The sequence below is a fragment of the Trachurus japonicus genome, chromosome 1 (assembly GCF_045865225.1).
Source record: "Trachurus japonicus isolate A0001 chromosome 1, Traja_1.0".
Taxonomy (NCBI): domain Eukaryota; kingdom Metazoa; phylum Chordata; class Actinopteri; order Carangiformes; family Carangidae; genus Trachurus; species Trachurus japonicus.
Genome location: NC_140907.1, coordinates 23,018,916 through 23,045,485, shown reverse-complemented (window position 1 = coordinate 23,045,485; position 26,570 = coordinate 23,018,916). Strand labels below are relative to the sequence as shown.

The 26,570-nt window shown below is 44.5% G+C and overlaps 1 protein-coding gene across 3 annotated transcripts in view; it reads left to right on the top strand.

The window, feature by feature from the left end:
- The first annotated feature begins 356 nt into the window (after positions 1-356).
- lef1 (lymphoid enhancer-binding factor 1) overlaps positions 357-26,570 on the top strand; it is a 45,001-nt gene continuing 18,787 nt past the window's right edge. For 2 of the 3 annotated variants that reach the window (XM_085780706.1, XM_085780698.1), the window contains exons 1-4: positions 514-1,670; positions 3,752-3,818; positions 5,141-5,268; positions 24,483-24,615. In XM_085780706.1, the coding sequence (XP_085636832.1) occupies positions 1,467-1,670; positions 3,752-3,818; positions 5,141-5,268; positions 24,483-24,615 (532 nt within the window). In that variant the 5' untranslated portion in view covers positions 514-1,466. Of the gene's footprint in view, positions 1,671-3,751; positions 3,819-5,140; positions 5,269-24,482; positions 24,616-26,570 lie in introns of all 3 variants that reach the window. The other variant, XM_085780690.1, reaches the window with a different exon arrangement.

Here is a 26,570-nt window from a genome sequence, read left to right as displayed (position 1 = left end):
ATAAATACTCAAATTAATAGAAGATAAAGCTGAACGACCTTGTTAGCCTATAGGTTGGTGAAAATGTAAAAAATGAAGAGTGTTTTTTTTTTCTTCATCTTTTTTCTGTGGCCTCAGCTCGGTGTTTCTACTTAAAATAACATTATTGCCATTTCTTGCGTTTTGATGAAATTCCACTTCTTCTGCCTGAACAGGCTCAAGCTCTTGTTCTTCTCTGTTTATTATCAATTTTTATTTATAATGATTGTTTTCACCCATCACACACAGAGCGCGTGTCTGCCTCGTCGCTTCTTCTCCTTCTTCTTCCCCTCCTGTCTGCCCATTTGTTGTGAGCTGTGTATAAATCTCTCTCTCAGGAGGAGTGTCAATCGGTGCGGTGTCAATCAGAGCCTCGGCTTCCCTTTCATCTCTCCTTCCTTCCAGTGACTGAAGAGAGAGAGAGAGAGGGAGAGGGAGAGAGAGAAAGAGGAGGAGGGAGCACAGCTACATTACCAACACACACATACACACACTGGTTACATTACACTGTGGAAGCAGTGCAGGGAGCAGTGGGAAGTCGGTCCACGGCGTCTTTCCGCTGTATCTTCTTTTTTCTGTGATTGTTTTATGACTTTTCTCTTTCTTTTTTTTTTTGCTTTCATCCCTCCTCATGACCCGGCCGGCTGCGAGGATGTATTTTGAAGCATGAATGCGACTCACAGCGAGGCGTGTTGATTCGTCTGAGCGTTAAAACTGTTGTGTGTTTTCCTCCAGTTGCACATCCATCAGTTACCTTTTCACCTCTAGACGGTGATTGAGTTTTTGTTATAGCCGACTGTGGCGTTCAAGGACGACTCCGCTTCTTCACAGGACCACCGAGGAAATATTTTCTCCACACTTTTATGTAGGCTAAATGCACTTTTGTAGCGTTGAGTCATATTATTACTTTTTGTTACTGGACCGTATCCGTCGCCAGCTGTGCGTGTGTTGACTGAAAAACTAGTGATGAGATTTTAACTCGTGGTTTGTCTCCCTTTTTTTTTCTTTTCTATTTTTTCCTCATGACATTGAGGCGTGCACAGGACTCTCATTCCGACCCCTTACATCCCAAGTTTTCCGGGTCTGAGTTTTAGTTTGAAACACTCGTGTTGAAAGGGAGGACGCCGACAGCGAGACACACACTCCTCCTGTTGCTTCAGTAAAAACACACCGGCAGCGTGTTCGCACGCCGCTTCCTCTTCAACTGACTCCCCGGTCGACGCTCCGGTGAAACGGGAGAGGAGGACGGTTTTACCCAGTCAGTCGGTTACATTGGGGGATTTTGGTGGGAGTTGTCCCCCCCCTCTCTCTCTCCACACACACACACAGACACACACTCCGTAGTTACGGACAGTTGTGGCGTGTGTGTGTTGCCTTCAGTGTCCTTGGTGAAACAGATACAGTAAAAGCATTTGAAAGAAAGACAGAAAAAGACAAGACAAGTCAAAATGCCACAGTTATCAGGCGGCGGCGGCGGAGACCCGGAGCTGTGCGCCACGGACGAAATGATCCCGTTCAAAGACGAAGGGGACCCGCACAAGGAGCAGATCTTCGCCGAGCTCAGCCACTCGGAGGAAGAGGGAGACCTGGCGGACATCAAGTCATCTCTGGTCAACGAGTCAGAGAGCAGCCCCAACAGCAACAGTCACGATGTGAGTAATGTGTAATGCGTGTTTTCACTTGATGTGGTGAATGATGAGGAAGAGAGAGAGAGGGAGAGAAGGAGAGAGAGAGAGGGAGAAAAGGTGGGTATCAACTCTGAACTCCCATCACACACAGAGGAGAGGAAACGGCCTGTAGCAGCCTGTTAACAAAGTTGTTTTAATCAGCCTTTTTAATCATGAATAGACCTAGGTTTCATTGAGCTGTTAGCACTCTGATGTCAGTGACCTTCTCAGTCAGAAAGATGGATAATCTGCACCAAAAAGAAAATCAGCTAAAAGCCCATTAATGTGTTTCTGTCTCCTGACATATACAGAGATTTATATTGTATATTATTCATTTTTATCATCAGGATTTCTGTCTGATTGAATATGTAACCTACAAGTTGTGTTCAGTTGTATTTATATGGTCCTATGTTTTACTACGACTTATACTGCTGTGTGTTTTTATTTCAATTGAAAATGATGCCAGGAAACCATCCAGATGCTCCTCCAAAAACACCCCATCATATATTCTCAATAATCCCCTCACAGGAGATGCTCGAGGCCTAAATGTGTTGACCCTCTGTATCAGTTACATTTTATGAATTCATTGTGAAATTTTCAAAAAAATATATTTTTGGATGCAAGAACTGGGGCCTTGTGTGCTGCCTGTGAGAAGTAGGCTACTAGCTGTGGTACACTGTAACCCTCAGCAGCTGTAAACACCAGCACATGAATCTGTTTAGCAAAAGCTATTGACAAACAAGATTATTAATTTGCTTCAGAGATCAAAGCTTATAAAATTCTACCTAAACAAAAGGACACTATCCAGTTATCTGGTTATCAGGATGCAGCATTTTCCTGCCAATTCTAAATGTTGAAATTATTATCATTATTATTAATATTATTATTATTATGGTGGTTCTATTTTGTGGTGCCTATAAATATTTTTTTGTGTGCATATTTTGGGGTATGAGGTGTACATATATTAAACACATTCACAGTTGCATTTGTTTTGGCCTGTCGTCACTGATCAGATATAAATGGAGAATATTAGGAGGCAAGATGTGTCTATCAGAAGAAATTCTTCAATGTATAAATGCGTTGAATTCATTGTGTATGTAAATGCATGTAGAATCTCAATGGGGGAATTATTAATGATGAATTTTTAATGTTTCTAAAATTATTGCTCTCCTGCTTTACACTCGGTACTTGCATTTTTATTAGCACACAAAGGCACAGAGTAGGTATAAAACATCACGGTTGAAAATTTTCGACTTAATCTTTTTTTTTTTTCTTTTTTTTTCCTGCATCTCGTCTACCCCGTGCACTGACCTCGGGATGCAGGCTGCAGCTTCCCCACTACAAAGTTAGTCGGCTGTTTTTGTCATTAACCGCAGTGTTAATGAAATTTCGGGCAAATCCTGAACAAGACTGTACACATTCACCACCAAATGTCCTAGAGACGCACAAGACAGAGGCTGAATGTTAATTAGGAATCCAGCAAAGTTCCCTCGCTCAGCTTGAAGCCATCCTGAGGGGTCTGAACTCCAAAAAAGAGGTCCTCTTCCCAATTCTGACTCAAAAAGAGAAAGGAAATGGATGTGCGAAGTGCAGGGATTTTTCTCTTCTTTTTTTCTTGCAAAAACTCTATGCACCATTTTCGTTTTTTCACTTACCACAGAGGGTTTTTTAATTTATAACACAAATACACTCGTATTTATTTGAATTTAGAAGGAGGCTTAAACTGAGAGATGAAAATGAGAGTGGACCTATGGTATTGAAAACAAGTTAATTTGTAAGCTCCTTAAGGACATGAAGCTTAATTAAGTGGTTCTTTTGAAGCTTTGATGCAGGCTGCTCCATCACCCCTCTATAGATAGTGGTGTCTGTGTGTGTGTGTAAGTGTGTGTCTGTGTGGTGAGCTTGTTCTGCTTTGGTGACAAGCAAAGGGACAACATTTGTCCCAGCACTGTTTGTGAGTGTCTGACCGTATCACCATGTCTGTCTGTGTAACCGCCTTTGAAGGCCCTCCTAATTGATTCAGCATCATTTCATTTCTTTTTTTATTTTGTATTTTTTTTTTACAGGCAGCTAGACAGTCCCAAATACCGCAAGATTCATATCATGAAAAACACAGAGACCATCCGGAAGATGGTAAGTGACACAGCCTTCAGCGAGAGCTTGTTAAGTCGACTTTTTTAATTTTTTTTATTGCAGTCCCTGTGCTATTTAACTGCTAGAAAACTCTGGATTTTCAGAATAAAATGTGCTGTAGCATGAGATGTTGAGCTGAGTGTGAGAAAGCACCACCTCGTTTTTTTCCCTACACAGAAGTGATCAGTCACACTGTTGCACTGTTGGCCCCTTGTTCTTATCAGTTCCCCTGTTTCTGCTGCCCTCAGACAGATAATCTCTGATCCAAGCCCGCTCAGGTCTAGTCATGCTATACCTTCATGGACACAGCTACCTGTTACCTACCTCACAGATGAGGGTTCCTGCAGAAAGGGGAAAACAATGAATACTTGAAGTGAAAGCAGGATAATTATGCTCCTTTTTTATTCCCTCGTGTTTGACATTGGGGATGATCATTAGGCCCAATGTAGCACAGTTGGTTCAAAATCATATTTCCTGTGCTTCTTATTATGCATTTACCCCCCCCCCCCCACATACATCAGCTCTGCGGCTGCACTGTCACATGCAACACGTTGCTGCCGCTCGGGGCTCATTGCACTCTGGCTATTGTAGTCTGACCCCGCTGCTGCAGGTCATCATTATAGGGCTTTTAGGAGGAGTGTGTCTCCTCTTTGTTCCCCCTTTCACTCCAGAACAGGATCCCCCTTCAAACCAAACACTGGCTTTCTTCACAACAAGATCCATGTTGCCATCAGGCTTGTATACGAAAAGAGCACCCCCTCCCTCCCTCTCTCCCTCCCTCCCTCACCCACCTCCCTCCACCCCTGGCCTTATTACTGCAGCACGCAGTTGAGTGGCGAGTGGCGTTGTATTGAGGCCTCTTGTATAAATCTCCCCCTCTCAGGTCAAAGGCATAGAGGAACAGTTGGGGCGTCTCCTGTTTTGACACAGTCTGTATGTTCTTCTAATTGGTGCTAATTGGCACAGAGGGGCTCCATTGTTCCTCTGTATAATGCGACCCTCCTCTGCAAGACGGGAAGAAAGGGCACAAACAAAAGGCTGAGGCAAAATAGGGCACGGGTTAAAGCGATGGACAGCGATACCATTACAGCATCAAAACAGAGGCAGAAGTTTGTGTCCAGCTTTATGTGCTTGGTTGACTGTAAAACACATTAGGAATTTGGCATCTGAAATATTTGTTTTGTGTTTTAAAACCGCGCATGGGGGACAGTTTTGATGCTAGTTGTTTTAAATCTTGTTTGTTGATGTGCTTTATGTTAATAAACTGACCTCTGTTATTTTTCCCAACCTTTTTTTTTTTTTTTTTTGATTTTTTTTATTAGGAAAACATCAAGACATGTACAGCAAAGGCCATCCGTACCCGGGCTACCCAGGTTACATCATGATGAGTAACATGAACAATGACTCCTACATGAACAATGGCTCCCTCTCGCCACCCATGCCCAGAACGGTCAGTACCTGCTCCTGTTTTTCCATGTCACGCCATCGCTGCCATGAACTCAGAGCTGAGAATAACCTTTTTTCTTTTTTAAACGTACAAAACAAAATTGGGAAAGGATCTCTGCCTCTCAGTTTGTGAAAAGTATAACCTGTCCATAATTTATCAAGGCAAGGATATTACATTTAGTGAAATCATATTTTGATAGAAAATAAATAATTAAGATATTAGTTATTTTCTTTAGAGGCGGGGTTAAAGCTAAGGGGGCTTCTATGATTGTGGTAAAAGGTTGCGAAGTGATGTCGAAATTGCTGGTCTGAAACAACAAGTACGCTTTGTTTATTAACAAGTGCTTGATGGGTGGAAAGCCCAGACAAACATGGCGTGTGGTGATTCACCACGGAGACTGAGCTTCCATGTTGCACCTGCTCGGGTTAAATTCACAATTACAGAGAAACTACAGTCAGACAGAAGTTGGTTATGAACTCTCATATTGATGCCACGTTTTCCACTATTAAAAAGCAAACAAACTAGTGCACAGAAACCTGTTGATCCACCTGCCCCACAGACTGTGAGTTACGCTGAACTTACGCAAACTTCAAAAATCATTACCAGTGATATTGTTTGACAGTGGTGGTTTCAGCTGTTTTCGCAGCCCATAGTTAATGTAAAAAAAACAAAACTGATTTTTTTAATAAGAATCATGGTCCTTTGAAAGAATTAACAATACTCAGTTCAGCACTTCAAGATGTGATAAATGTGTTACTTATATCCAGCTCAGAGTTTTCATCGTTGATTTTCTGACCAGTTCAGTAAAAATTGCAAACATTTGCTTTTGTGAGCTTCTCAAATGTGAACATTTGTTTGCTTTTCTTGATTTCCAGTCACTGTAAATGGAATAGTTTGTGGTTTGGATCGCTGGTTAGAGAAAATAAACAATCTTCGATGCCTCAGTGGGCTGTAAAACCTTGTGATATGCACTTGTTTTTTTTATTTTTATTTTCTTTGAGAGATTCAAGCAACCAGACAATTAATCCTCTAATTAGCTGCTTTGATTTCACAAGCACAGCAGCACATTTAGTTACTAATATTAAGATTGAAAGAGAAAACCATCCCTATAAAACTCATAAATCATTCAAATTGTATATCCTAAGAACTCTGACCTGAATTTATAAATTGTAAATTAAAACAAGTTAGAGAATTAGCAATCCCTATATGCCTGTAGCATTTAATGTTTGTGTTGTATCTGTGCAATATTTACCCTCTTGTACCAGCATTGTTGACGTTGACACCCGTCCCCTTGACAACCCTATGTGAATCGAATGCTTGCCATATTTTCCAGCAGATTAGCATGAGATATAAAGTATTTCTCATCTTGTTAAAATCTTAGGTGATGCATGTCTACATGACCCATGTAAGCCCTCTAATTAGCCCAGCATGACTGAGAGAGGCCTGAAGGCAGCATCACGTCTGTGGGGCTGCCTCTGCAGAGGAGTTTATAGCACTGACCAGGGGTGGCGTGTATTGTTGGAGAAAATGTCCCTGTAACGGTATTAATTTCAGGCCAGCTGCAGGTCTCTCACTGGCGGCTTCCTGTGTCTGTCCCGTTTGCAAATTTCTCCTCTCAAGACAGACATAAAACGCAGGGCACACCAGCAGCTGTCCACTCTAATCCTGTTTTGTCCACGTCTCTGTATCACACTTGGGAAGACAACCAGGCCCAGTCTGGCTATGGTTTGGTGCCTCCATACAGGAAACGTTCACACATGGTGCGGTGGAAGCAAAAGCCCTGGGTTGTTGTGCCTTTTGCTGTGCATATGAGTCAGTTTCATCAGGGTAAAGTTTTGAAACGCGACTTCTGTGTTGCTATAAGAATCGACTTTCGGAGGCAGATGTGATTGTCGGGGGCAGATGCCACATGCTGCGCGTAAAGGATCTTCATTCATACGCAACTCTATCATGGAATGATGTTAAAATTGCATTGCTTCCCCTCTGCCAAAGTTGCAGAGGGTGAAAGTAAGTGACATTGTGGAGAAAACGTGATCCTGATTACCTCATGATTCACCCTCTTCAGTTCAATAGTTTATGGGAGTATGATGCTTTCCAAATTCTTTTTATGGCTTGTTTTCTGGTCAATTTTATCATTTTATTCCCATCGTATGCACTGAAAAACCCGTAGAGGTCTGTATGGAGACCAGCTGACTGTACGAGAGGAAATTACCCCTCACTGCAGATGAATTAGACCAGGCAGTTAGGCAGCGTACTCGCTGCCAAAAACTTTTAAAGCCCCGCTTTCATTTCATTTACCATGGCTGCTTTATTTTTTTTTTCACCCAATTTTCCCCCCTCGCCCTGTCTTCAATAAAACGGTAGTCATTTTATATACGTTTCTCTCACTTATCCAATAAAAAAGAGCCAAGGCTTGGTGGAAGGATCACGGAACATGAGTCCTCTGGCTTTCTCACTGATGTCAGATTGCTGCCTCTGCTGCTGGCCATCGCAGCCACAGTATCTGCAGGCCTGGGATCGGTTTTCACTGAGATCAAAGGCACATTCTCTCTTTCATTCTCTTCCATCCCTAGCCCCACCGCCGCCCCCAATCCCAGTAGTTTAGATTGATTTCCATTGACCATGACATTCCTGCACATGCCGTCCAGTCATGATGGAGCTGTTGGGGAGTTGCTGATTGTCAGCAGATTTTAGTGCTTCTAGCCTGATGGGTCGCCTCCGCCACAAGAGCTGAGATTTTTGGTGTCGAGATGCCTGATGGTGCTCAGTTTCATTTACTGTATGGTTAATGAGGATTTCAAACAACGCTGACCACATCAAAGAGTCACTGGTGTGGTATAAATACACTGATGTTTATGTAAACCTATAGCTGTTTTAGGATGGAGAGTCCACAGGCTAAAAGTTCAGTGAGGACCATTTAATCATTTTGTGATGTGATGTGCCTCCGGGGGCATTGTGTTTGTTGGAACTGGCTCCTAGTTGTATATAATTTAAAGAGATTAACATGTATGTTATTCTACACTTGCATTACTCATCGGCCTGTCTACATTTACTGTGCACAGAAAACATCAGGGAATCATATTTATATATCTCTAAGTTCATTAGTGGTTAGTGAAAAGCGACCACCTCAGCTTGTGAAGGTTTATTTTAGGTTGATGACACACTCACAGGACAGACCTGTTCCTGATTTTTCTTGTGCACAAAAAAAAACAACAACCCAATGTTTGGCTGTGAAAATCAAGGAAACATGTCTGTTTTAAATTTTTTGTCCGACTTGGAGTTCAGCTTCAGGATGGGTGTGGCTTTGTGAAATGATGTCCAAGCCAAGAAACCATGTTAAGCATATGCATGGTAAAAAACACCACCGCAAATATCTCCAAAGAAGAAATCAAGCTGTGTTAAGTTTCTTTTAGTATAAATGATGAAGGAAGAAGAAAAAGAAACAAAGGAAACAAGTTTACTGCAGAAAACAACGACCTGGTCAATGAACTGTAATTGCAGCATCTTCTTGATCAGGGTCAGTGTGTCAGTGTATCAAAGGGTTTTGAGATGCAGTGGATGTGGAGCCTTGTCTACATGGCAGTGATTCACACTTCCTGTTGTTAAAAATAGATATCAGTGAGAATTATCCTAATGCATCTCACACTGGTTGTGAAGTATGATCTTCAAAGCATTTAGGATGTCATCACTCCAGGTTTGATGTGTTGAAAAATAGGAGTTGGCTGCTTTGATGGGCTTTGTCTTTTCTCTTCAATAAGTGATCCTCCCGCCTCCTGAACTCCGCTCAGGATTTTGGAAATGACAGTTTCCAAATAAAGATCAACACGCGCTTGATGGACAGGACATATTTTTAAATGACCTGAAATCCATTCTCAAAGCACGTCCCTGTTGTCACATAAACACCCCCTCCTCCTCCTCCTTTTAGTTAAAACCACAAAACTCCCGTCTTACACGCTCCTCCATGGGTTTTAAAACCAATCCTACAACCCCTGAGCTCCAGACATCCGACCAAAACCCTTTTGAATAAACTCATAAATGCATCGTTGACAAGATAAAAACCCAGCTGTGTGCTCTCGGTGCTGAAATGTTGATGATGATGCAGAGATACAGTTGAGGGTTTTTCACCTGGGTGTGAAGATGTGTGATCGGTGATCTTCAGCTATGTAAGAACAGTCTTACGGTCACAGGCTTGAAGGGAGAAACGGATAGAGCCGCTGATATATATATTTATTTTTTTAAAGCCGATTTTTGCTACTGTGGTCGGGGGGGTTGAGTTTAGAGAGCTCCCTCTCCTTTTGCTGTGCACTCTTTTTCCCTTTGGACCCTCAATTGCAGATCCTCATGGCGAGGAAGAGGGTGTGTGTGTGTATGCGTGTGTGGAGGAGGGGTGTAGTGCTGCATTTTCCTTTGATGTAGTGGGAACGTGACGGATCTGCTAGCCAGTGTCTCGCAGCGTGGAATCACTAACCCAGGCTTACCTAACGGGATTTGGTAGGACCGCTCTGGTGTCCCTCAGTGCCATGTTTGTCCTGAGCTCATGCCCCCAGCACTACCGTGGAAGATCCCTGTTAAAGAGAACACTACATTTACCAGCAGCCTTCCATGTACACACATAATGTTCTAGATGGCTGCTTATGGCACCATGTGTAGTTCCTCTTCTCAATGTCTCTCTACAGGGTGGACATGCCGTGTGAAGTTTATTAGACTTCAATGTAGCAATTTTGCCTTAAAGCAGCTGAACTCCATATGATCACTGATCACTGTCAGCTCATTTCATCTCCTTTATGTAGTATAGTACCGTGTCTATGTATAGTTTTGTCTTAAAAATACCTCCTTATGATATGTAGCAACTGTCAAAACGTAGAAGCGTAATTGCCTCATTTTTATGCCACACATATACCAAATTAGTAGTTTTCTTCTGTCGGGCCAGCGTGTGTTTTCAAAGAGCCGCACTGACATTGATGTCATCTGCTGTGCAGCTCTATCAAACGCTGAAATATGTGTGTGTGTACACATGAAGGACAGCACCCAGAGACCTCACACAGAAGAAACACTTGCCGTCTCTCGGCTCTTTGTAGTACCGCCGGGGTCTCGTTGTTTTATAAACAGCGCCATTAACGCCAAGGTTCCTCCTCGTCCTCCGCTGTGTACGGTGATGCTGGTTGACACATTTGCTCCATATGCATGGCGCTAATGACGCCATGTGGTTGCAATCACCTTATCAGTGCGTTTCATCTCGTTTAATGGAGCCGAGCAGAGTGATTCTCCACCAGGACGGAGAGATATGCGTTGTTGTGTAAGATGAGAGCTGGAAGGAGAAAAAAAAGAAAAGAAAAGACAATCGCAGCTTAACTTTCGGGATGATTTATTTTTCTTGGTAGTGCAAGTGCGTGCTGATTGATTTACGATTTAGATTTTGAGAGAGAAAATATGTGTGTTTATGTATTTCTTTGTTTAGATGATGAACACATTTGTCTTTGGAGTTTATTGTATCTTTTTCTAACGCATTAAAACTAAAGTGGCAGGTTTTAGGCAGCGTCATGATGGCGATACGAAAAAAACTGAACAAAACAAGCGTTAGATATAATCAGAAAACCATTGTAGAAATGAGTGATGCAGATGAAAGGATGGCTATTTATGAAGTGAAAATCATTAACATTTAGTGTGTAACACATTGAGAAAATGTGTGTTTTAATGCGTCGAGGAGGAAAGCAGTCAGGAGTGTCATGGTTGTGAGCATGTCACACAGGCACACTTAACCCCTGTTGATGTTTATTTTGGGCACGTTACCGCTCAAAGCGCAGCGCTCATAGATGATGACACTTTCTTCGCTCCCCATCCTCCCACTGAATTGGATGAAGCTTAACCAATCAAGCGGTGCTGCCTGGAGCCAGTGAGTCAGGCTTCCGCGGACAGACGGTTTGCTGAGGCCCCACAACACCTGCTCAGAGGGCTTCACTCTGCACCAGCAGCCTGCCACTGATCTCCAGGGGTCAGCGAGAAGGCCTCACCAAGGTTGTCCCTCATGCCCAGATCTGTTTGAACGGCCTGGGTGTGGACTTCCTGTAAGGGTGGATCAGAAATGGAGACGAGAGGGCAGAGTGTTTCATGAGCGCAGTGTTTTTTTGTCAATTAGTTGTGTAACTGTCGTCACTCTTGGCGTTGTTATGACTGTGCGTAGCTGGAAGAGACTGTGGGTGAAGTGGCGGTTTCCTTAGCCTGATGCTGCAGCATTAACGATGAAACTTGATTGAAACAAATCTATTTTTACCATCGTTCTCATTGTTTGTAGTGAAAAAATCAGCTTGATATGCCCCTACTTCTCACGTCTGACTTATGGAGCCTTGATCCATGATTGAAGCTTGGACAGTAGTCCCTAAAAAGCCTGAACAGCACCTCACTGTTCCCTGATACAGCTGTAAAATGAGTAAAAACATGAATAGCTTTATTGACTCCATCCTGACAGCTTGTAGGTCTATATAGAGACGAGCAGTGTTCCAGCTAGTAAACTGCAGCAAGGGGAACAATAGGACCACAGGAGTGAAACATGGGTGCAAATCCTGCCGGCTGTGTCCAGACTTCAGAGAAGCTCAAACAGCCCTCACTTTGTCCAACCAAGAAATAGAGCTATGATCAATAGCTGCTCTGTTGTATGAAGTTGGTCAGTCTCTGGTGCGCTCGCGCCCGCCCTCCCTCCTCCCTCCCTCCTCCCCGTTGCTGTTTCATATTTTTCAGAAGCTCATTATTTCTTTCTGCTGTGGGTGTGAGTGCTAAAGAGGCTCACATGCAATGTGTATCTGACAGCGCTGAAATATTAATGGTCCCCAGTGTAGGAGGTTGGTATAGGGCCTGCATAGTTACAGTACAAAGGGTGCCTTCTCGCCACCAGGCTTTATTAGCCAAGCTGTTAAATGAATAGATGGATATATAACTTGCGCTCTTTCTTCATGCCGTCCTTTTGGTGTTTTTTTTTTTTGCGCAAAACATCAAACTACTTTCTCTACATCCTACCAAGTAAGACTCAGACTCTCACGTTTTGGTCTTGCGCGCCGACACACACACATGCACAGACACATGGTTGTACGTAAGAGCTACGCTGCTCTGTTGAGTTTTTCTGTGGGAGGACAAAGAGGAGGGCTTTGCTATCAGTTCGTTTTGTGTGGTCTTGGCCATAAAAAACACCCTGTTCTTTGACTGTGAAAAAAAAGCTGCCTGTCTTTAATTTTTGGGAAACCCATAAAAGTTTGTCGCTCCTTTCATATCGGCTGCAGAATTGAAAACAAATGCTACATTCTCCCCTCCTCTCCTTTGAACTGGCCAATTATGGAGTTGTGAAAATAAAAATCAGTCTGTAGATCTCTTTACCCTCGCTCTTTTCTTTCCTTCCTTCTCTCCCCCCTCCTTCTCTCTCTTTCTCTCTCTCTCTCTTTCTTCCTCATTCACTTTCTTTTTTTTTCCCTCCTCCCCCCTTGTTTTTGAAGAAACCGAAGGGGATCACTGATGTCAAAGTCAAAACCAAGAGCATTAAGAAAACTGGCGAAATGCAATACAGCTGCAATCCGACATGACGCTAGAAAATAGGGCTGAGGAGCAGAAAGCCTCTCTCCCGTATTCCCAGGGCGCGCAACTGCTCCCGGCCTTGGCTTTGATCTCTTCAAAGCCTCCTGCCTCCTACTAGATGGAGAGTCTTGGCTGCCGCTTGTGAGCGCTGGAGAGAGGCAGGGAGGGAGGTGGTGGTGGGGGGTGTTTTTGGTGGTGGTGGTGGTGGTGGTGGTGGTGGTGGGGGGGTGGGTGAGCCGTCGTCTTTTCCTTTCCAGGGCTGAAATCAATCACGGTGCCGAGGCAATTATGCGTAATTCAACCCCAGCCAGATTAGTGACTCTTGTTACCTGAGCGACCGGAGCTCTGTAATCTGTGAGACACACCGGCCTCACCAGGAAAGGAGTAGCCAGTAACAGGCGAGGGCACTTGAGGGAAAGGAGGGGATTGAGGTGGTGGTGGTGGTGGTGGTGGGGGGTGGGGGGGTGCTGAAAAGCAAGGCTGCCATGCTGCTGTCCAGCAGAGCAAAAAATCAGAGTACAATGGAGTGATTACACTTGCAGATGTAGCCATATTTATGACGGAGTGGATAGAGAGAACAGAAAGAATGAAGAGCGCTGATTGCCATGGAACTCGCTAGTTAGTGTGCTAACGAGCCAGGTCTCTCTTTTGTGTTAAAACATGTGCGTAATGTCACCTCCACTGCGCTTCCACTCCCCCCACCACCACCACCACCACCACCACCACACATCCACAGCCCTGTCCCCCCCTCCAGTGCCATATCTCTATCCCTCATGCCCTCCACAGCCGGCTCCGAAATGCAAGCTTGGCCAAGGCTCCTGCCCCAGGCGCCCAATTTACTATGGCTGGAGAAAAACTCAGTGGCCCCAAGTCACAGAGGAAAACAGCAGAGCTGAATGCTGCTCTTTCCCTGCTGCTGCAGTTTCGTCTGATCTGTGCAACTGTTTCAGTGTCTTAACACACAGCAGTGTAACAATTTACACCCTTCTGCTTTTTTTTATGTGGCTTACTGAGGAGATTTATCCCAATTATGTTTGCTCCTAGTTTAGGCAAATCTAGAACGTGGTAGGAGTTTGATGCTCATGACTAATACCGCCTAGCGTATGTTATGAGATTATTTATTTGTATGCCTTTTTCTTTTTTTAAGCCTATGATATTTTGGTGTGGGATTTTAAAAACAATTAGTTGAAGGTTGGGTGGAGTGCAGATGAAAAATTGCACATTCACTAGTTAATTGGAAATATATGATCGCCCTGGCTTTGATTCTTCCCCTGCGCTCTGTCTGTAAGCGCTGATGTCACAGGGATGAGAACAAGGCTTTGTTTTTTTTTTTCCTCAGCAGTCACTTGATGCAGGATGATGAAACCCACAAAGATATCTAGCAAGAATGTGTTTGTTCATCTGATGAGCTTGCCTTGTGCTCCTTGTTTCTTTTGATCATCGGACGACTTGGTTGGTAATGGGAGGCACTTATTCTCCTTGTGGGATGTACACATTAAATAAATTAGATATACCGTCCTGTTATAATACAATGTAGCTCATCAGCACCGTGATGTGTGTGATAGTTTTAACAAGGCAGGCTGACGGGGAAGTGGAACAGTCTATAAAAAAAAAAAAAAAAAAAAAAAAAACAGAAAATAAAGGTCACGCTGAATGGATTATGTGGCATCAATGGAGCCACCGTCCAGCTCAGCAGGAGCCCTTAAATCCACTAGCAGCCGTAACCCTCAGCTCAGGGGCCAGGTGACGCTTTTCATGTCCTCCAATGGAGAGACATCACAGAGGCATCCTCGACTTTGAGCTGCCCGTCATCAAACAATGCATCAAAACATCAAATCAGTCCACCCCCACTGTACCCCGATCTTTTGATATGACGGACGGGGGAAATGTAAGTGCCCACAGTGCCCCCTTGACCTCAAAACTGCATTTTTTTTTTTACCCCCGTCCCGTGATTGCAAACACCAACAAACCTTCCACACTACACACACACACCAACAAACTTTTGACTTCCTTACTTGTTTGACCAAACAGTTGGTATCTGACCTGGATCCACAGAGCTGCTCAGTTTTATGTGGGTCTGCCTTGCCCAACTTGTCATTAAAAACAGGTTGTGGATTACCATAGCTACCCCACAATGAGAGCTGATGGCGCTTACCAACCATCTTGGCCATAAACTCTGCTGTGCCTGTGCTCATAGAGAAACATAAACATAAATGTAAACATGATTGCACAGAAAATAACTTAACATCAACTTAATAGTAGAGGAGCTACACAGATTTGGGGAGTTACAGTTTCAAGCCACAAGTAAGGGCATTTAAGATGAAGCTTTATGCTTCGCTATGTTTAGTATTTTTTGTAATTTGCGCTCTGGAAGAACAAAAAATGATGCATTTATGTAGTTGCCAGTTGATTGTCTGTTGAATGACGGATAGAGTCCCTTTTACAGCTCTTGAAACTGAACAAAAGAACAAACATCGTCAAGATAACTTAAAACAGTTACATCATGTGTTGCAGCTCATTCAATCCAACCGCCCCTCCATGTGTAATCGACAGATTAGACTGTATTCAAACATGGGGTAGTTCACCATGAATAAATCTAGCTAAGAGCTGAATTACAGCCACGGTGTATTCATTGGGTCGCTTATCATTCAGATGTGTGGCATCAGGTGCATGAGTGTACCCTATAATGTCACTATAACCATATGCTCTGAACCTAAGGAGGTCCCTTTGTGCTCCAGAAATTTACTATTAGCATTTCTTTAGCGGTATCAGGGGATAAGCAGACGTTGTCCGTTGCCATGTTGTACATGGTCATTGTTTTGTTTGTATTAAAGCCCATAAAACCCTGCCACAAAGCTAATTGACGGGGCGGAGTTTTCATGTGACCGTTCAGATCCTTGGAGAGGTTCTTGAAGTGTTCCCTTTTTCTGTGGAGATGGAGAAAAGCCATTTGTTCGGAGGGGATCAGATTTGAATAGCTTTGTGCTTTTCATTCAGATCTTAGCAGGGGCGTGTGCGCCTAGCTAGAAAGAAACCCTAAAATGTGTGGTTTGATTAATGACTAATTCCAGGCTGAAAGGCAGTTGTTGGTAGTCTTTACCAGTTAATCCCTTAAAACGTGGAATCACACCCAAACAGTGGGCTGCTGCTATTGTTGCACGGTCCATAATGTGAATGAGCCGAAAGGTTTCCAGAGTGATCCACAACCATGAATGCGTGTCAGCACTGTGACATGAGCCTCGTCTGATTACAACCAGGACCAAAACCCATGATATAATTTGTAACCTAATACAAAAACAGGGTTTTGTCTAATAATGTAAAAAGATCATTTTTTAAAGTAAAAAACAAACAAAAAAACAAACACGACAGAATGGGTTTATCTTCAAGAGGAATGGTGCACTGAGGTGAAAGAGCACTAGTCATGTGACTGTGGGGTCAAAGTTCAGACCACAGCCAGGACACAGGTGGTGATATAACACCTGAGGCAAAGGGGGATTTTCAGGACCTTCCAGTTTGCCAAAACATTACATAACCTACATACTGAACCCAATCACAAGAAATTGAATCCAATTCACCCATTCTCTATTTTTTATTCCATTAAGTCATCAATGGTAGAGGCTCACTAACCCATCAATATTTTTATTCTTTCTATTCTTAAACATTATGTGGGTGGGAGCGCATCTGTCTGAGTGAAATACAGACGGAAAACTAGGTCAATACTCTCTACAGCTCAGGCAGAAGCAGCTCTCATTCAAATCACCTCCCCATCCACATTTTCCTGGTGTGTGCCATTGAAAAACCTTCCCTGCAAACACGGCAGCGCCTCCACAGCCTGTGCTGCTGCTGTCTGCCCCGGCTAGCTCGCACAGTGCTAACATTTACCACCTTCCCCTCGACAGACAGCGGTGGTGCGGAGCGTTGCGTTGCGTTGGGGCTAGCTCGGGCTTAGAGAGAAGAGTACTGTCTCTAGCTCTCGTCTCCACAGGTAGAGACACACAAAGACCCCCACCAGACTCTTATTTTCCCCCCCTCAACGCTGAGCTTCCAAATCCAAACTGACAGCCATTCATACCCAGAATACCTGGGCGAAAGCTGAGGAAGGGAGAAGGGGGGGCACTATCTAGGTGTAGCAGGCAAATCCGCTCTTGTTCGACGGCTCTATGAAGCTCCTGCATAAGGCAACTCATCAGCACTTTTTCCCCCCATTCTGCACTGCATTTTCTCGCCCCTCTTTCTCTCTGTCTCTGGTATTGTACGGGCTGCTAAGGTTTTAGCGTGCTAGCTGCACATAGTTAGCCTGTGCTGCGATTTTATTTGTGTCCGACACTCGGGGGCCCTTCGTGTGTTGTTGTTGTTGAATGTGGATGTTGGCACCACTGTGCAGCCTGGCATGAATGTAGCTACTCAGCAGACCAGAGCTGGCTTCTAATGATAAATCATGCAGTGTGTTAATGCAGCAGCGGGGTTGCTATAAATAGCTGCTGGAGAGGGATGCCGATTGATTCAGGAAGAAAAAAAAAAGAAAAAAGACAAGTGTGCTCCAACATTTCCTGCTCGTGGTCAGTTTTAACGGCTGATTTCAAACACAAGGCCCCAAGTAGGACATTTCCCATGATGTGGGACACACGGCTGATCAGATTGATGAGGCAGCGACACATACAGCGACAGGCTTTTGACTATTTGGATTCAAGGTAGCTGTGTTTATATCTATATATCAGCTACTAGTGCTGATAAATGATGATGGTGGTGATGCTACAGAGAGCAGCCATGTTCTTTGTGGGGGTATAGTTGCCTAGTGGGTACTCTAGTGTGTGTGCGGTCCGTCTTTTGTGTGTATGTGTGCGCATGTGCCGCTCGCAGGCCTGCTGACAGTGGCACTTCAGCAGAATGTTTGCCCTTTCCTCAGTCCTTTGATGTGACCAGGTCCTGCTGTGATAATGAGCCTTGTGCCCCGCCGCAAGGTGAACATCCTGCAGTTCGCCCAGGGCGCTGCCAGAGCAGAGGCCCAACCCCCCACCACACCTCCACCACACACACACTCTCTGCAAACACGATTGCGGAGGAGCCGACCTCCACTCAGAGATGATCAACTCCCACACAGCGCTTGGATTGTGTGTGAGCACGGTGGCAATTGTTCATGTGGCATGGAAACATTTCACTGCCAAAACCTTCAGCCGAGACAGTATACAGTACACACCACATGGCAATATGGTCAGGAAGGGAAATGTAATACAATAATAGGGAAGCTGTACACAAACTTTGCATCTTACTATCTTGCATGCATTTACAGTATAAATTTGATGATATGCTTTATTTTCTATTTGTGTCAACAGATCAAATTGAATCACCAAAGTCATCCTGTGCCTGGAATGGTAATTTTTGCTTTTCATTTTCACTTGAAAAATATATTTTTGTTTGGCCTTGTTCTTTACTTCTTGAGATTATAAATGGTTGGCCAGGGCATCTCTGTAGCAACACCTCACCTCAACACAAATGGTGCTAACATCGTCAAACAATGTTGTGACATATTTTGCCTTGATTAAAAAAAAGAAAGAAAGAAAGAAAAGGATATTAGCTCCTGTTATTTGGATGTTGTGCTTGGCCATATTGCAATTTTGATTACATTGCGATTAATTGTGCAGCCTTAAGCAAAACCATTAATTAATCACTTGAACTGAGCCCCATTGTTGCCTTAAACACACTGTTGCACAGGTTGGCATGTCCCTTCATTATCATTTTGTTTATCTTTAGGGAATCCACCAGGACGTTGTATGTTGCATCTGCCTAAAATAGTCAAAAGTACCCAAGGTCCCATACCCAAAAACTACAATGCCCAGCAGTTTTTGGAAATTAATTAGCCCTAAAGGGGAGCTGTGCGGTCGCTTTTTCACCGTTTTGATCACTTTTTTCTCTCTAAGGAGCTCCCCCTACAGTTTCAGACTGCATATTTTTACTGTCGTAAAAACTCACCGCTAACCATCCCCCGGCCATGTGCATTTGTTTCCAACAAAGGCGGCAAGAAGGCAATCTGTGGAGCGATGTCTACCGAGGTGGATTACGTTACGAAAGATTACGAATTACTGGGCGTGTTTGTGTCGTAGTGCCGTAAAGCAGTCTATGTTTCTCGCGAGACGAGATGTTGGACACCGGGTCGGAGATGCTGATCTTGTAAGGTTGGTTTTCGGCCAAGAGACCCAAGGTGGAAGGCAGCGAGCCTAAATTCACCCTGACCTCTTGGATGACCTTTTTGAAATGAGACCGATTGTTGTCTTCCTTCACTTAACTCGCTGTGGCTTGGCTGAAAAGGGGAAAAATAACTGGATCGCTCCTCATGTTCTGTTGCTCTTCCCTGGGTTTTTAATAGCTCCACGACATATAGAAATTAAGAGTTGAACAGTTTAAAAAGCGGATCAAGTCTTTTCATCTGGGGCAGGCACATTTCACACAAATTATCTTCTTTGCACGTTGAGAATGTCAGTGTAAGAGCTAGCGTGATTGGTTTGCTCGGAGCACACGCTCTTCATGCCAACTGAAGGATGATGGGTAATCCACCCCGTCGCCTATTCACTTGTGCTTGGTGGTAGCGGGGAGAGGGGGGAACTTGGCTGTTAATAGCTCCTTTGTGTTCATATGTAGCATGTATGTGTTAAATTCATTAAACGCGTGGTTATTGCAGCCTGATCCTTTCACCATGTACCATAACCACATTTTACAGCGTGTCTATGTGCCCTTTTGAGTCAATGTTTTTGTGTGTGTGTGCGTGTGTGTGTGTGGATTCCATGTTTATACAGTGACATGTGTCGGTCATATGTGTTAATGTGAAGTGTTTGGCGTATGGCTTGTGCGTCCATGTGGGTGTAACGGTTGTATTTAGAGGGCTGGCGTCACAAGTTTCCTCACAACGATAAATTGGCGCTGCGACTTAGCCACTAAAACCATAACACTGTGTATGTGCTTCATGCTTCTTATTTTTTGGGGGGGGGCTGTGTGAGCCATTTGCACCACTCGGCCTCAAGTTTGCGTTTGTCCCTTGTACCTTTTTAACCAGCTGGCTTCAGCCTTCAGTGTCATCGCCTCTATTCAACTTTTGGACTCTTGAGTAGCATGCAGGATTTCTGATTCCAATGAAAAGAGGAGGGAGAAGAAGAGATTTTTTTTTTTTTTTTTTTTTTTTTGGGGGGGGGGGACTTCACTGATGTTAATTTCTCTCCAGGGCAGGCTTTTCCTGTTATTCGTAGCCTCCTCCTCTTCTGTCCCTGTGGTTGGCTTCGCTTGTTCGTCTCATTACCCCGGGCGCGTGGTGCTCCATCGCTCGCTGGCGGCCTGGCTTTCTTCTCCATTAATTGGGTTTCGTTACATTAAGCCCCCTGGCTAAGGGGCCATCCTGCCAATAAAACATTCCATTTTTAGCACTCCACTCGAAGCTGGTGGGGTTCAACCAGTGCTACGAATGGTAATTGGTTATTTATTTAAGCTTCCTCAGGTTGGTCTCCACTGGTTTTGGTAAAGAGAGGGAGGGGAGGGAGTGAGGTATGGTCCCTTTTTTTCTTTTCCTGGGCTGTAAATGGGAGACAGTGAGAGAATGTTTGCTCACTTTTGTTGGGAAAAGGTTGGACAACTTGCACAGAAACGCACCTGAGAGTGAACACCTGGTCTGAGGGCGACTCTGTATGATTTCAGCTATACGGACACACCCTCGCTTCATACTCAGACTTTCAGCATTTACAGAGTCTTTCTGTCTGTAATCTTGGCGTCTTTATGAACCATTGTCAGTGGAAACAGTAGCCAAAGACTATATTTAAACAATCACACGAGGGTGTGTGCTCTCGGCCAGTGATTCACTGTTGTCTTAAAAGATTTCCTCAGGTGGGAATGGTGTTATTTTATTGGAAATTCACAGCAAATTATTGCCAACACTATTTGCCCTGTTTCCTGTCTTGTCTTTTTTTTTCCTGTTAATATCCTGGGCCTTTTTTTTTCTTTCTTTTTTTTGGTGCATACTTTTCCTCCAGTGTGCAGAAAATCCCCTGAGTAGGTGAGGTTGGGTTTTGGGGTGAGAAGGGCATCTTAGTGAAAAGATTTTAGCAGCATGGGAACCCACAGCCACCACCACTTGAGCTGCCATCTCCCCAGCTGTTTGTGAAACACCTCACATGGTTTCTACACACTTGATTGTAGCTGCAGGCGCGAAGAGTCCTCATTGCATATAAATTACAGAAGTGGGAAGTGATTATTATAAAATTCCCGCTTTCCCTTTTTTCCACTCCACTCTGCAGAAGTGGTATAATTGAGTGGAGTACAAAAGCTGTGCTGCGAGGGGAGAGAGGGAGAGAGATGCTAAAAAGGCAATATTGCAGGGATAGTTATTCCATATACCTCATAGACACACATTCAAACACACACTCGGCACTTAGAAACCGTGGCAGGATGTTGGTGGAATTTGACAGAATACAAGCTCAGAGACACCGGCGTGCCGTCATCAAAAAATCCTCCCTCACAAAAAAAGAAGAAGAAGAAAGAAACAAAAATGAACCGTCCCATTTCTCTTCCCCACCCCCAACTTCAGACGGCACGCCAAGTCACTGGCTCCCCGTGCTGAAACACACTGGAGTGTCTCCTCCATGGAGGGCTCCCTGCCAGCTCCAGTTCCGCACAATGAATTTCTCTTAAAACCACATCTGAGGGGTTCTTTAAAAGGGCCGGCCAAGCCTGGATATGAAATTCCAAATGGAACGTTTTCTTTTCAATCCTTGCCGCCTCTCCTCTTTCGCTCTCCCTGAAAAATATGAATAGAAAGATCCTAAGCCTATTATTTCTCCTATATAATAAAAGGGACCTCCAATATGGCTGCCCTCCATTGCAAGACCGCTGCTGCTGCTGCTGCTGCTGCTGAGGGCTTTCAGAGTCAGCACCAGGGATGAGAGGTGATCAAATCGCTGTGATGTGACGTGACCCTCACGGTTGTGGTCAGTTGAGTGTCTCCAACTACTTCCTGCAGGATATTGGTAAAAGGGTGTCGTGCGTTTTCTTTTTTTTCTTTTTTGTCTGTGAGCTCGCCAAGAGCTCTGCAAAGTGGGCGCAGCAAGCCAACAAGTCTCCACCTGGAAGTATTAAAATGGTGGCTCCATGACGGCTGTTGGCTCATCATCATTCCAACTCCAAAGAGGCACAGTCGTAACATTTTATTTAACCCTAATACACTTCTCGTATTAGATCTGCTGTAAGAGATGTGAAGGTGTACTGTATGAAGCCTAAATTACAATTCATTCCTCCTCAGGTAAAACCATGACTAGTTGGAGCATGCAGTTTGTGTAAATGTGCACCCAAATAGCCATAAATTCTGTATCAGTCACAGAGGACTGCTGGTTTTTCCCTGGTGGATTTTGCCACAATGCAGGCAGTTTATTAAGAAGTGGAGAAAAATAAGATTTGACAGCTGTAACTGGGGAAAGCACAAAAGATGGCTTCTCTTCTTTGGTAGCGGGCTCTGGCTTTAGTGAGCGATAAAGTGTCAAATCACCCAATATAATTTATTTATTTTCTTTTTTTTTTTAATGCCACAGTTCATATGTGTGTGACTGAGTAAAAGCGAGTAACTTTTGTTCCAACCCCCCCTTCCCTTCCCTTTCTGTCTCCTTTGCTACAAGTTGGAGAAGACTTCCAGCTAAAAATGATAATCCCCAGGTTCTTATCTCATTCCCAAAGAATAACAAATGGGAGTGGAGAGGCGTAAAATAATATGGGTGAGAATGCTATCATTTAGCCCCTGGCGTAGGCATGTCCCGGCCACCCCGGTCCCGGTTAGTGCCCCTTTAGGGTTAGCCGCCCTCACTAATAAGCCCCCCCTCCCTCCCCTCTGTAGGATGAGGTCTGACACTCCCACACCTGCAGATTATCCCGTCACCTTTGACTCTTGCTGACCGGGGTCAAAGAGCCCAGCTCACCTGCACTGGTTCATGTGATAAGCTGCTGCATCAAGGCTTCATTAGTTTCAGGCAGGAATTGTCTCGCTGAAACAGGTGTTACACTGACTGTTACACTGCTGTCTATATCAAATATGGAACTAGACTCTGGGAGGCGACTTTGTTATGGAGCCTGATGTGGATGATGCTTGGCATGGTTGGGGAAACATAGCGCTTTTTTTGTTTTGTTTTTTGGACACAGACACACACTCAGACATAGACAGACACACACACACACACACACACACACCACACCACATACTGGCCTTTGTGTTCCTTGTTAGGACGTTCCCAGAAGTTGGGGGTGGGAGGGGAGGGGTGTCTTAAGTTGAGAGTGGTGCCAGTCTGCGAGTGGTTCGGGGAAACTCAGACATTCCAGCCACCCGTGTCCACAGCATTTCGTGTGTGTGTGTGTGTGTGTGTGTGTGTGTGTGTGTGGGGGGGGCGCCAATCACCAATTAGCACCACAGGAATGTCACCTTGGCACACACCTCACTAGGACAACGAAGTGAAAGCGAGCGAAGAACAATCCCTTGATTATATCTCGTCTGTAAGAATTTTATGCTGGTGCTAAATTTAGTGGAGTATCTTCAACAACATCATTAATCAGGTGACTGTTCCTGCGGGAGTCGCTGATTACCATTTCACGAAGTTCCATCTCTTTTGATTTAAAGGCTTGTTGTGGGTGCCCGTTCAGCGCGAGAGACACGTCTCGCCCAACAGTGAACCGATGTCTCTGCGATTAGCCATATATCCTGTGGAGGTGATATTTTGACTCCAGCTCAGCTCTGGGCTCAGATTGTAAATAGTAGATTTAGCATGGCTAAGCATTACCATGTGTTCAGTGCTGCTGAAGCATGTAAGCGCTGTTGGCTGGGGGTTGGGGGGGCCGGGGTTTTTTGGGCCTGGCTCGGCCTATTTTCGTTGTCAGGAGGCAGGTCTCTGTGAGTCAGCCGGGGATGGGGAAGGGGATGGGGAGGTGGGGGGGGGGCTTGTGGCCAGGCCACTGTTGACGTGATTACCCCTGCATTAAGTACCGCTACAGACATCTGTCTCACTCGTGCTCTCTCTCCGTAGCCAACCCCCCCCCCCCTTCTCCTCCTCCTCCTCCTCCATCCCTCATCTCTCCTTCCCCCGGCTCTTTCTCTGTAATGAACTCCCCTTATTCACCAGCTAATGACTGCCTTTGATCTCCCGCCTAAGACCTCTGCTCTAACTCTACCCTGCGAGTCTCTTTTCTCTCCCCTTCTCTTTGGTCTATCGCTCGCTTGCTCCTGTTCGCTCCAGCTCTGCTTGCATCTTTCTCTCTTTTGCTGTCTCAAACACGCTCGTGCACCTCTTTTGACTTGTTTTTTGCCTCCTTCCTCGAGGGAATAGGGTTTGCCATCCCGCTGACCTAGGCTAAACAAAGTTTTTAGGTGCTGGGCTCATGCAGTAGTAAAAAGAAAAGAAATTGGAAGAATGTTTTTTAAGTTTCTTTTTTTTCCCTTGACCATCCTAATAAGCGTCACCCACATCTATAAGGAGTCTCTGTGCTGCTCAGTAGACCACCCGCACTCTGTGCCTTTACCAGTCCCAGCATCATGTGACAAGCAACACAACCATATTGCTCATGGAGTCACGCAGTTGACGCTCACGTACAACCTCATCCCTCTTGCCTCATGTGTTAAATGTCTTTGTGTTTTTCCTCAACAGTCCAACAAAGTCCCCGTGGTGCAGCCGTCCCATGCCGTCCACCCACTCACCCCGCTGATCACGTACAGCGACGAGCACTTCGCCCCCGGATCTCACTCTGGCCATCACCCCCAGGATGGCAGCAACAAGCAAGGTAGAAACCAGAGCATGACACAACACTGACGGCCTGTACACCGACTGCGTGGCAGCTGGGTGCAATACAAACAAAACATGCCTCTGCTTATTACTCACTCAGAGAGGGTTTTCTTCTTCATGCTTTGACAAAATCTCTGTGACTGGTCCGCGTTCCAAAATATTCCGGATGCGCTTGGCGTCCTCCCGCTTAACAAGTTCAATACGCGGTGGCAATATTTTCAAAACACATCCGAGCTGCTTTAGTAAGCAAGAGAAGGACAACTTACTCAGTTTGACAAACTTCTTTGCTCCTTCATAGCTCTACCTCTCTGACAACAGGGCTCTCTCTTTTCGCCAGATTTCAAATTCGTAAACGTTACTGCCTGGAAGGAGTTTTTTTATTGAGGGTAACATGAGGCCAGGCTTTGCTGTGGGACTGAAACCTTCAGTTGGCAGCCTGCCCTGCCACGACTGAATAAATACAGCTGATTGAGGAGTCATTGAATTTTATGACAAGTCTGATGAAAGAGCTGTAGTTCATGTTGAGTTGAAGTGATACCTGATCTACTAAATGCTGATATCGATCAATTGAGTCGGATCGGTGCACCTCTACTATTTAAATCCAGGATATAGCTGCTGTGTTCCCTCCTCCATCTTGTATTTACAACCAGTAGGAACATTAGTTAACGGCTCAAATTGATTAGAAACTCAACTGAAAGTCAGAAAAGACCCAGACCCAGGAAGTGTCCCTGCTGGTTGCTTTTAAAAGTGATAATCTCATATTGATAATACAATGTGCTGGAGTCTGTGCTACTCCACAGTCGGGGTTTAAACGGGAAATTTTACACAATATAATTTGCCGCTGTGCTTTGTTGAACTAGTGTTCAAAACGTTTTTGTGTTTTACATCATTGGTTCCCAACCTGAGGTTGTGAGGTTATCAAAACGATATTTGTGCATATTAGAATTTAAAATCCCAATAACACACCCAGTTGGATAATCAAAATTATGTATAAACAAAGAGAATAGGAACAAAAACTTACAACTGCAGTTTATTTTCGTAAATAAATGTTTGTAACAGATTAGTTTATTTTTCTGATGCGTCTGTGCAGGCTGGCTTGTCTTGGACACAAGCAAGCGGAGCTTCAAGGAAAAAAGTGTGGGGAACCAATGTTTTACATCAACCTCAAATAAACAAGGCTAAACAGACTCAAGATATTGCAGCGATGCTGATCAGCAACCTCAGTTTGCACTAAACTGAACCAGAACCTGTTTTCTGTTTTTATCACTGTGTATCTGTTTTACATCCTCGTCCTGTCAACACCGTCAGGAATCAATGGACACACACAAACCAAAACGTGTCGCTAGCAAAAAGTCATCCCTCCTATCGGCTCTAAGCGTGAACTCATTTGATGCGGCCTGTGGGATGGCGCGCTGAGCTCTGCTGCCCTCTCCCTCTGCACCCGTTGCCTCTCAGTAACAACATCAAGCTACAGCTCTGACAGCTGCAGAGGAGCTCCTCAGCAATTTGGACGAGCTCCTCAGCCCCGCGCAGCTGGAGACTTTGGCAGCTTCTCACGAATGCGAACAGACGTGGGCCCTCCATAGTTTTGGTCCCGCACCTTTTTTTTTTTTTCTCTCTCTCTTTTCCTTTTCCTCCCTCCTTTCGCAGCTTTTTCTGCTCCTGCGGCTGCAAGTTGAAAAGGAGGGGAGGAATCAGACAGGATGTAGGCGATGATGAAGATGATGATGACGCTGGGAGGTTCTAAGGGATCAGCTATAAATAACAAAATAGAACTGAGCACAAGAGTACACAGCTTAGTGAGATGAAGGGAGTGAGACATATAAAGAAATTGTGCTCCACATATGTCAGAGGAATCATGCGCCAGACACGTTTTTTTGGAGTTTTTTTTTTTTTTTTTCAAATGGAAGCAAGAAAGAATTGTGTTGACATGGAACTGAGCAGTAGCTACAC